Source organism: Choristoneura fumiferana, chromosome 3 (assembly GCF_025370935.1).
Source record: "Choristoneura fumiferana chromosome 3, NRCan_CFum_1, whole genome shotgun sequence".
In the NCBI taxonomy this organism is placed as follows: Eukaryota; Metazoa; Arthropoda; class Insecta; order Lepidoptera; family Tortricidae; genus Choristoneura; species Choristoneura fumiferana.
In genome coordinates this window covers 4364389-4376641 of record NC_133474.1, presented here as the reverse complement: position 1 = coordinate 4376641, position 12253 = coordinate 4364389, and the positions used below count along the sequence as shown (strand labels likewise).

Sequence of the window (12253 nt, the reverse complement as noted above, 5' to 3'; positions counted from 1 at the left end):
CAGAAATAAACTGCGGACTGGTCTTATTTTCTGGTTTTTCTGCGCATCTATATTTTCAATTTGTATTTTCGATATGGGTTTTACGGGATGACCGTAAAAGTAACAAAAATTTGGAATTGAAATAAAAAAACACAAAAGATTCCAAAAACCAAGCTTAATAATATCTGTAATATCAATTTATCGTCAGATGCCTTATTACCTACACACTTGAAGACCAAAGCGTTTTCACCACTCCTTCTGTCACACGGTATAAAGCCGAGTTTAGACTGGCAGGAAAAATCGTGCAAGTTGCATTACACTTCAAGGCCGTAAAGCCAACGAGTTTGTAGTGGTCAATCTAGCGCCGCAATGTAATGCAACTTGCACGATTTTTCTAAGAAGTCTAAACTCGGCTTAAGATGAAGAATGAGATGGTGAATGCGGTTGCGAGCGTCAGCGCGTTAGGGCAAGTACAGACGGACTGCATTCCAATTGCAACGTAACTGCCAACTGCCGACTGCCTATATTTGTCATTGCAGTTCCATTGCAGTCGTCACAACTGCACGCGGACTGCGATAACAATTAAGATTGATTTTGGAGTCTTTTTGTATTTTTTATTTCAACTCCAAATTTTGTTACTTTTACGGTCATCCCGTAAAATCCATATTGAAAATACAAACTGAAACATAGATGCACAGAAAAAACAGAAAAAGAGACCAGCGCTGGGAATCGAACCCAGCAGGTCCTCAGCATTCCGTGCTGCGTGCTATAACTTTACACCACCACTGGACAGGAGTACTGGATTCGATTCCCAGCGCTGGTCTCTTTTTCTGGTTTTTCCTGCATCTATGTTTCAGTTTGTATTTTCGATTTGCGATAAAAATGTATGAGCAGTCCGCAGTTGCGGTTACGTTGCAGTTTGAATGCAGTCCGTCTATACTGGCCTTTAGACAACACGCCCTCAGTTCTATGCTAGATATACACACTTTGTTCATCTGTCCTCAATATTTACTTAAACTCGCTACGTTGTTAATTGGCATCAAATAAGAGTAAAAAGCTACGGCGTACTTGCGACACTCTTTTAGATCATGATACTGAGTGCCTCTGCAATGCAGTTTGCTATTCAAAGTACTTTTGCCACGAACCTTACTAGCATATAATATATGTGCGTTCTGTAGTTTGCACATATGCAAAGGCTTCACACGGACATATACATTGTACATTGTAGAACACATTTCAGTACTTGTACCTAATCTTCCTTATGTAACATATAATTTACTTGTACCTTCTTCTGAAACTTGTGTATCATAGTGTGGTTAAATGATTGATGCTTAAGATTTCTGTTGCTACTAAAATCTAGGTGTAATGTAGTATATTTTAGATAGAAAAAAGAGAGAGATGTATAATGATTAAGCAACAAAAATCCTAAGCATAATAATAAAGCTTCAAATAAAGCTGGAGCTTATTTAAACTAAACTTAGAAATAAATTAGTGATAAAGTATAAATATTAAAATCGTAAGCACCGAATGAGCATGCAAATGCACAAGCATTCTAAATAAGTTAAATTAATTGTAAACTATATTGCTGTCGTTTTACATTAAAAAAAATCATTTCAGCTGTAACCGCTCGGTTATTTTATCGGTAATGGTATTTATCATTTCGGAAATCATATTTACTTTCAAATTGATGTATTAGTATGCGACGTAATGTTGAGAGATATCTAACCTAATGTCACACATATTCACTTTTTTTAATTTTTCATATAAATATTTAAAAAAATATTTTTGACAGTGTAATTTTGAACCTTTATTAATAGATTAACGTTATTCATAATATTCCTTTTGAATTTCATAACTAAATTTTTGTACAAACTGTGGCAAATTATTATATTAAGAACAAACGTATGTGTATTCTATAAATCATCATGCTCATCTGAAACGGGTAAGATTTTGAAGTTTTACACCTTCACGTTAAAATTGCAAGGAACTATGTATTTTAATCCTAGTGATCATTCATCCAGGTGGTAGGACTTTGTGCAAGGTCCGCCCGGATTGCTACCACCTGCCGTGAAGCAGCAGTGTTTGCACTGTTGCGTTTCGGCGTGGAGAGTAAGACAGCCGGTGAAATTACTGGCACTTGAGGTATCCCATCTTAGGCCTCTAGGTTAGCAACGCATCTGCAATCCTCCTGGTGTTGCAGGTGTTTATGGGCGGTGGTGATCTCTTACCATCAGGAGACCACTTGCTCGTTTGCCATCCAGTCGAATAAAAAAAAAAACTGATTTTCGCTGCCACATATTGCTACGCGCTACGCTCGAAACCAGTAGCAGCCTCATTCCGCTTTGTAGCAAAAACTGCATACGAACAGACACACAACTGTTGATTCTTGGCACTGAACGTGTCAAAAGACGTGTCAGACTTGAAAAAACTTGTACCTTGCGAAATAAACACACAATAATCTTTGTTCCAGCAAAACCCCTTATATTTCTCAACCTTCGTCGTCTAACTTTGTACCAGCATGTTCATTTGTTGCCATCGACCTGTAGGTTTAAAACTGTCACAAAACGACAACTTTTCCTTTTTCCTGTCACCTTGACGTCTGTACAAAACCATTAACATTATCCTTACCAAACGCAACTTTGGTACAAAAAAGAACATGTGTGAGTGACTAGCTACCAAATTCAAATGTATTTAGTTTTCACTTGTTTTATCACCACGGGATAATAGTACACGGAAGATATATTTTATTGAAAACATAAACATACAATACAAGAATCTAACAGAACTTTGGCTAAATGACAGTCTATTTAATACTAATTTTAAACCTAGACAGAAAACAACAACTGCCGTGGAGTTAATTACGTCTAAATCTTTGCACCGGAGGAAACTATTTACTACTGTGAAATCTGGATATGGACCCATGATTTTTTTCTTTTATTTCTAAATATTTTATGTTCTTAATTTGATTTGTTTTTCTAGTTTTAGTAGTTAAATGAATTGTATTTTTTTTTTTGTTTTAAAAACGACCTCATTCTTTTTGCCAGTGATAGTTTTTTCGAAAGCGTGGTAGTTAGTATGAAAAATGATAATAATATATAAAACTTTTGCAGCCTACTTACAGAATAAATGTTTCGTTTTCGGATTTATCAATTTTCAGGTAGGTATTGGATTCGCAGGTAACATAAAAATGCAACTCTTTTTGCTAAGCAACATAAATGAATAACGGATTAATTAAGTTTCTATCAAAAATATCACTTTTTTAACTAGCCTGGCTAAGGTCTCTCCTCTTGGACGTTCACACCTCTCATTCACGTGCAAAAGTTAACTTAAAATAGCACCTGTCCACAGTTCAGTTCTGAAGTTGCGTTTGGTTCAACGTTTCGTCGATCTAACCTAACCTAACTCCGCCTGACCTGTGTTACGTTGCAGGCACGAGGTACCCGTGACCAGCCAACCGATCACCCTCGTACATATCGACGAGGATATCGTGGTCGTCAACAAACCGGCCTCTATCCCCGTAAGTGGCAATTGAGACAGCCATATTTATGCTACGGTGTCGGATTAACGGGGCATTGGCCTTCCATTCTAGCCTGGGCACGACCACGCGAGTAGCAGCAAGCATTTTTCTTAGGCCCTGGTTTCTATGACCACTTGCTGCAGGTGACTGGAAACCGACGTACGTCGGCCGAAAACATCCAAATGTTTCGTTCGGGTATGTTCAACTCTGGTGTTTCAGAAACACCATACTGTTCGCCGCCGGCGATGTTTCTGAGAAACTAGATTCAAGCATTTGGACGTTTTTGGTCGCATACACACTTCGATCACCTGTCATTCTCAGCGGGTAGCCATAGAAACCAGGACCATATACATTGCTTGTGCGATTTAACCAGCCTTGAACGAGCAATGAACAGAGAATTTGCTTGCAGTCGCGCTTAATCGTGACCGAGCTATGCCTACTTATGAAATTGTGCTTTAGTGTTGCTCGTTCCTTAGTTTAAATCAGTCTCGAAAGCTTAACATGCTAGCGTTTGTCGCCGACATAAGCATCCGTCCTTTTTGCAATGACAAAAACTAGCGTACTTAACTTACTGTACTCTTTATTGTATAAAATGACATGCTGTTATTCTTTTATCACTAAATATTTATTGACAAGAGAAGAACCACATGTCGTATTAACGGTCAAAGACAATCTCAACAGACCATTCAGGACTGAACTAGATGGATTGTTTCTGATCGATATTGTCAACATACTTAATGCCTCTTGTAAAACAGAGGTCCTTGTACCTACTGATTGCCGAAAGGACAATTTCATAAAGTAAACCCTACCTCTAGCTTCTACAACTTAATCCGGCACCAGCCACTGCCCGTTTCTCGCATGCGTGTAAGCAGGTTTGTAAATACTATTAGATCCTTCTGTGTCGCTAGAAAAGTTATACATGACATTTTTCTGTGGTGGCTGAAATCAAAACAAATGACAAACAACTTTTAGAGACTTAGCCCGGTTTAGAACTACAAGAAAAATCATACAAGTTGCAGCACATTGCGAGCCATGAGGCCAACGACTTTGGTAGTGGTCAATCGAGTGACGCAATGTAAAGCAACTTGCATGACTTTTCTTGCATGTGTGATTTGGCCTTTAGAGCTATGGCATGAGGCATTATGAAGCGCACGCTTCGGTAGCGTGCATTTTAAGAAACACCACGTCCGGCAAACATGTAGCTGCACCTGTAAACCTACATCTATGCTACGTCTTGGTTCTAAAAACGAACGTAATCAGGATACGGGAATCAGGTGCGAAGATAGACACTCGTTGTTCGTCACCTAAGTTTTTCCTCACACCTATACATCGTTTAAAAAGTTATGTTTCCTCTAACTTATACATATAAGATAGAAACAGTATCTTGCCGTATTTCCTAACCTGTCTTTGTGTCTATGTCCAACTACTGCAATTTTTTGTTGTCATTTGTATTTAACCACTAGAATAATTTAATGACTATAATTATCTTTTTGTCATTTGATTTGATATTTACTGAATCATTCTTTATTATGTACTTATTTCTTTCTTTCACTTCTGCTGTATGAGTTATCTCTGTATATATAACCTGATCTTAAATGTTCGCACACTATCATTTTGCATATAGCAGTTGAAAAACTTTTAGGATCTGAAGTCCGCGCTGCAAGTGTTCTATTTCACGACGGCCGTTTGACTTGTACTATGACAGGCATGTGCGTACAACCATGTATACTGTAGCAAGTATCACAAAATAAATCCAAAATATTTCATCCAGTATTTGAAATAAACTGCCCTGCAAATTTTCCTTAAAAATTTGCATTGAACGTGACGTCACGTCTTTGACGTACAATCGAAGAAATTGTGTCAGGTGCAAGAGTGGAACCTTTTCGCTGCTAATAACGAAAAAAATCATCGTAAAATTGATTGTGAGAAAGTTCCACTTTAACTCTCTTCCAGACTGAACTACATTTTGAACATCGTATTGAAACATTAAACTTGTGTACCTGAATTGAAAATCTTGAAAGTATTTACTAAGGTGTCTCTTTTAATTTACCCGTTCACCGCTGAAATATTTTTGATTAATTTTATGATAGTACAGTCACTAGCACCAAATATCTGACGCAACAAAGCTTGCATTGAAATTATCTGATATTAATGCAGGTTGACTGTACTACCGCCTGCTAATATTCGAAGTAAAATGGAGGTCGTGATGTGAAATATTGCGTAAATTCCAGACTATGCTCCTTTTTTTCTATTTACATGATAAACTTTTTTTACAGCTTTTATCTTTAACCTTGTTTTCACTGCTTCGAAGTCCTTAATTGTTTCCATGTGATGATAAATTTGAGCTGAAATATGATATAGCCCAAGGTGCGCTTTTGCATACTTTGCTATTGTAAAATGGAACCTTGTCGTATAAAACAAATTGCTATGTTTGCCTCCATATAACGTTTTTGTCGTGTATAACTTTTTACAGCAAAAAAGGTAGGTAACGCTTGTTAATTAAGGTGAAAAGGTGCATTTAGTATTAATTAAGTGCATAACAATAAAGTGCATAACTTATGAACATTCTCGTCGTCTCATATTTTTTTGCCATTTATACTATTTATTTTGTTTACCTACTTTATTATTTGTTCTATAGCTTCAAATAGTATTAATTGTAGTAACGACTTATAACTACGTTTGTGATCCTTGTTTGTCAACTGTTATCAATATAGTTAATGAAATATTCTAATATACTTCGACCTAATAAATTTACAACGTTGGTCATTAACCTCCGTTTCAGGTATTATTGTAGTGTCCAAAATAAATGTCTAATTTCATCGTCTGTTACATCAAAATGTAAAAAAAACATCAAAACTTATCTACACAGTGCATAAGATCTTGTCTTACTTAACATACACCCGGATAAGCTATACTCGTACAAGTATAGCTATTATAAATGTTTAATCAATGACTCCTACTAAAATACAACTCAGTACCAATATTTATGTACTACATCAACAGCAATAAAGCTCCAGCCTATTACCTGTACCTTCGATTGATTCATAAAAAGGCGAGGTAATGCCAAGGAACTCAAACTTTTCATGGCTCGCTTCAAGACGGCTTGTCGCGACTTTGCCGGAGCACCGGGACGCACTCCTCGGCTTACCAACTTTGGATGCTTTTACTTCGGAGGAAATCAGAGCGAAAATACCGTATGAAAGGAAATGTTTCCGACTTGTTGCATTAAACTGTGAAGTAATTTATGTAACTCTGTACATCTCGTAACAAATGTATATTTATTTATTTGGCAAAAATACTTAATGCATAATGTTACAATTTTCGGTCAGACTCCAAACTAGGCTGAGCCTGTAACTTGGTAATTGAAAATACAAACTGAAATATAGATGCACAGAAAAAACAGAAAAATAAGACCATCACTGGGAATCGAACCCAGGTCCTCGGTAATCCGTACCGCGTGCTATACCGCTACACCACTGATGGTCAACGGTACCGACACGAATTTCCCTATGCACCTTATATCTCAGCTTGTGTTTCTTACTTAGTCACTTAAGCAGCGACGCTAGCGACATCTATGCATCTATGGTTTTACGGGATGACCGTAAAAGTAAAAATTTGGAATTGAAATAAAAAATACACAAAAAGATTCCAAAAAACCAATCTTAATGTAACTTGGTAGTCGCGAGTGTGAATACAGATTAACAATAGTTTAATTATGATTATGTTACCGCTACGTCTATATTTATATATAGTATGTTTCTGACAGTCGATAAAAAATATGTGAACCAGGGATTCTTAATTCATTCAAAATGCAGCCCGTGAATTATCTTAAACGAGAAGAACAATACTTTTAAACAATAACTAACTTTATAAAACAAAAACGATACGCTCAAAGCCCATTTCAGAACGAAATGGCAATATGACAGCCGCGTCCGCTCCCTCACCCGGCCTCACATTTTACAAGAACTGAATACCTAGTACCACGAAGCTCGGTTCGCGCGGTGACAAGCGACGCCCGTCATACAGTTTGCGATAATTAAGCGACAGTCGCTAATTTGAGACGTTATCACAATAGTTAATAAGTATCGGAATAGAGACTTTAGTGTTAATAACTATGAATCATAAAAAACAATGTTCTTTGCAGTTTCTCAAGTGCCTTGTGCGTACCTACTTATAAAGCAGTAAATTGTATGGGAAATACTATCCTACGTGCACAGGACAACAGTAGGTATAGTGTAAAACTCCACCATGTGTGTCAAGTGCATTGACCTTACGACTGGTGCGTATTTATATGTAAAATAATAAATCATGTAACTAGGTATAGTGCCAAAAGAATATGAAACAATGAGTCTGGGACAAAACGATTTGTACTAGTTAGTCACATATGTATTAAGGCCGCCTATTGCTTACCTTAGGAAATCTCTATGTATATATTATATACCTGTGTTTTCTGTACCGCTTACTGTGTTGGTGTGCAATAAAGAGTTATTGTATTGTATTAAAGCCATATAATAGTAGATTATTGTCGTGGCCTGGAAGTAACCAATTGCTGGCTGAGTATGAGTATTAAACGGACGAGCTTGCGAGTCCGTTTAACTAATACGAAGCCAGCAATTGCTATTCCAGCCGAGACTAATATAAAGTTTTTCTCAAAAATAATGAATAATTCTGAAATAGACTAAACTTTTTCTCAAAATATATCATAACATTTAATTTTATTCCAATTATTTTTCTTATGCTTTCCCGCCTTTTTTTATTAAAAATAAACTGCAGGTGTATTTTTCCACAGAAAACACCACAAGCTGTTTCAGACCCAATAATGCACTTTACCTTCTGATATGTATAGAATAATGTCAACTTTTACGGACATTTTTGAGAAAAATAATGTTTTAATCTCCAATGGAATCTTTACTGGGAATCGCGAACCAAATTTCTAGTCAATCGATTCTGAATCTTAAGTAAATTGTTCATAAAGTAAATTAGCTTGTCTTCTAATTAAAAGCATTACTAGAGACCATCAATCTTACAAAATTGCGGCAGCCAGAAGTTCAAACGAAGCTGTAAAGATGAGGACGTAACCTCCGAACGAAATCACCCATTCCATTTCATGATTCCGACGAGGTTTGGCGAGAACAAACTATTCAGTAAACAGATAATTGCGCAATTTAAACACACATTCAAGTTCAAACGATGTCGATGAAGTGCAGATACTAAGGTTTCGTTTTTGCCTTTAACACAGCAAACTCGTTTTACCAGCTGCAAATTGAACCGGCTACCGGCGTCGGAGAAATAAAAAGGCGTGTGGTTACAAAATAAAAATATAACAGAATAGAAAAAAATACACAATTATTTCAGTTAGCACTGCTCATGTACAAAAGTAAAAACAAAAACACTGGCCTGAGACTTGAAGGACAGGTAGGGAAACAGGGCAGGGTGTTAAAGTAGGCTCGGAGCGTCCAGTCGCGCCTGGCGATCAGCTCCGACGCAGCGGAGCGGAGTGGAAGTGGAGATGTAGAAGAATCAGCAGGAAAAAGGAAGGGATGGAATAAAATAGCCTGCTTTACTGCTTGCTTGCAGTACCCATCCAAGTCTCGTTTTAGTGTCGGACCAGCGAAAGAAGGCTAAAAGAGACTTGGATTAGGTTTTACAAAATATAGAAAGTAAATGGTAGAAATAGAGAAAATAATATTTACAATACCTGCAATGGCTGCAATAGTGGCGCCACCTATATCACAAGTAGTAATCAGTGAAATAGCTATCACCGAATTATTATTTTCTTGTAAAGAAAACCAAATGTCGGCTTACACCTTTCCAAATAGTAGAGCCAATGACAGGAAAAAACAAAAGTGTCTCAATAATTTAGAATTTAGAATTTTGTTCTTCTTTAAGCGGCCAGTTGCGCACCGCGATGGTTTGCCATATTAAAAAATCCTGCAACATGGTTAAGTAATGTATCATGGTTAGGTAGTCTATCTACTAGATAATCTGTCATGTTTACCTATCATCACTACCTATCATCGATAGACAGTATATCTATTAGATAGACTACCTTATCATGATATGACATGACTTAACCATGTTGCAGACCTTGCAGCTGGTAAACTCACGAGTTTGCTAAATTTTATGAAAAGCGGAACTACTACGGCATAATCATCATCATCATCCCAGCCTATATACGTCCCACTGCTGGGCACAGGCCTCCTCTCAGAACAAGAGGGCTTAATTCAAGTGGTCAATCTGTCTGTCATAGCCATGAAAATCAGCGCTGGGGTGTTATAAATGCTTTAGCATTATGCTGAGCCAGTGTCCGATTCGCATAACCGCAATGACACACTATCCTTCGTGTTGTCTAATTGTAACGATATTGTTATGTTTTGTGTTGTACATAATTATTTTTTCTTTATTTATTAACAAGTCACCCCTTTCAAGACGCGCGGTTCTCTTCAACCATAAACAATTTTCTCCCTGCGGCCGACGTAAAGTTTCCCCGCAAAATGTTATAAGCCACCGTTGAAATCCGCTCTCCTGAGGGACCGGGAATTGTCCGCCCGGGACTTAGTTGACAATAGTTGGAGTCATTTGAATACTGCGGTGCCTTTGTGTGGGGACTTATTGGGTATTGATTCACCTCTTTGCAAACAGGTTATACACAAGATGTTTTTACAAGCTTTTGTTTAACTTGTAACGTCCATATGCAAGTATGTACCTACGTGCGTTACTTTGCGCTGGTCCATATCAATGAACTTTATTATTTTTACATTGCTTCTCCGCTACAAATTTCGTATCCTTTTTTACAAGCTTTTATTTAGTTTCGCCTGTCTCGTTGTGTGTGTCAAATCTTTCAAGTAAAATTCGACCAACTTCCAGTAGCCGGATTGACTTAAATTTGGCATACTTATGTAAATCACGTGACAATACAATAATCTAGTAGTGACATCTTGGTAGTCCAGCCAGGATCGTCTCCGCAGAACGGAACTCTTCAACCGTTAATAGCATCGACTTGAAATTTGGTATGCAAATGTAGTTTGGGTGACAATGCAAGTACAGTCAACAAAAAGTATAGTCAGCAAAAAAAGCTTGTATTAAAAATGATTTTTTTATGGTTAGGTTATTACGAGTATGTACATAATTATAGTCTCTACTGGGACTTAATAGGACCTTATTAAATTCGGGCATAATAAGTCTACGCACTCTGTGAAAACTTCATGTGTTCAATCATGGATTGAAAGACTCTGACGGATGGACGGCAAAACCGAAGCTGAGTAATGTAATAGAATCCAGCTGGGTACGCGGAACTCTGAAAAACCTTTACACAACTTTCGTATCATAACCTAAAAGCAACGGTTTTCCTTACAGTCCATTACCTGATATACTTCTGAGGGAAATGTTTTGGTGGAAATGTCCAAATATTGGGAGCCTATTTCCGTCGTTACCTTACTTACGACTCCCACTTTTCGAATATCTTACGGATATCTTTATACACTTCCGTATCTTTGGTTAAAAAAATGCGTGTCTTAGGGGCAATGGGCATAGAGTCACGAAATTTGGCATAGTAGCTTTTAATGCAATGTCAATAAAAACCACGATTAAGATTGGTTTTTGGACTCTTTTCGAATTTTTTATCTCCAAATTTGTTACTTTTACGGTCATCCCGTGAAATCCAACGGAAACAAAACTGAAACATGGATACACAGAAAAAAAAACAGATAAAGAGTATAGCGCTGGGAATGGAACCCAGCAGGTCCTCAGCATTCCGTGCTGCTTGCCATACCCCTACACCACCACTGGACAGGAGTCTAAACCACGATGTAATTTTCGGGAATTCCCACGGGAATTTTGTAAAGTCCCGGAATTTAAAATCTAGTGCTGTATCTAATGATTTACGCGTGCGAAGCCGCGGGTGAACTCTAGTAAGTAGTCGAATAAAACTTGACTTTGTTTTTATATAGGACTTGGGCTAGGAGAATTCCTAAATTAAACCCAGATTATGTTGTAAATCTAGGTATGAAGATCAGCTGCACAATACTCGTATCTGCATTTTAATGCAAACTACAATGCACTCGCAGGCCAGTTCTTTGGCTTAGAAGGAGTCAAGAATGGAATTGAAATATCGAGGCAACTGATTGTTTTTGTTGCTTATTCACTATGATTTTACTTGTATTAAAAGCGACTTTAGTTTTAACAGCGAATGTCTAATCTAACAACATGTAGGATAGTAAACTACAGCAAGGCACTGATAAGACGCCTCGTCTCCTATGCCAAAAAATATGAATGGTGAGAACAAAATTTGATCATGAGACATTTTTACTTGCGTGAAGTTACATGCCAGTTTTTCATTTAATTTCCAGCCTAATTACGTACTACTGCTGGGTGTGGTCCTCCACTTAGAACAAGAGGGCTATGGTAGTTCCCACACGGGCTCAGTGCGGATTGGAAACTACATGCAGACAATGGTTCACAAAACATTTTAAGATAAAAATATTATCGTATTGGTAACAGTTGACAAATTGATACAAGGTACGCTTAAGATAAAGATAAGCTTAAGACATATTACGAGCAAGTTCACTTATATCTATCTTGCAGCGTGTTTAACATAAAAATAATTTTAGTTTAAAGTCGTCTTGAAAGTAAGAAGTTGAAGTAAAATCATTAGTAGGTGCTAATAATTACATAGAAGTCGATTTATTTATATTAGGAGGTATTTCGTTGATTGAATCTCGGTGATGTCTTGATTCGTTAGTGAGCCTAAGTGAGCCT

The 12253-nt window shown here is 37.3% G+C and overlaps 1 protein-coding gene across 4 annotated transcripts in view; it reads left to right on the top strand.

Moving 5' to 3' along the window:
• LOC141426402 (pseudouridylate synthase RPUSD2-like) overlaps positions 1–12253 on the top strand; it is a 469933-nt gene that overhangs the window by 441807 nt on the left and 15873 nt on the right. For 3 of the 4 annotated variants that reach the window (XM_074085286.1, XM_074085285.1, XM_074085287.1), the window contains one exon: positions 3409–3496. The exons of the other annotated variant lie outside the window; for it this stretch is intronic. In XM_074085286.1, coding sequence (XP_073941387.1) covers positions 3409–3496 — 88 coding nt within the window. The remainder of the gene's footprint in view (positions 1–3408; positions 3497–12253) is intronic. 4 annotated transcript variants of the gene reach the window in all.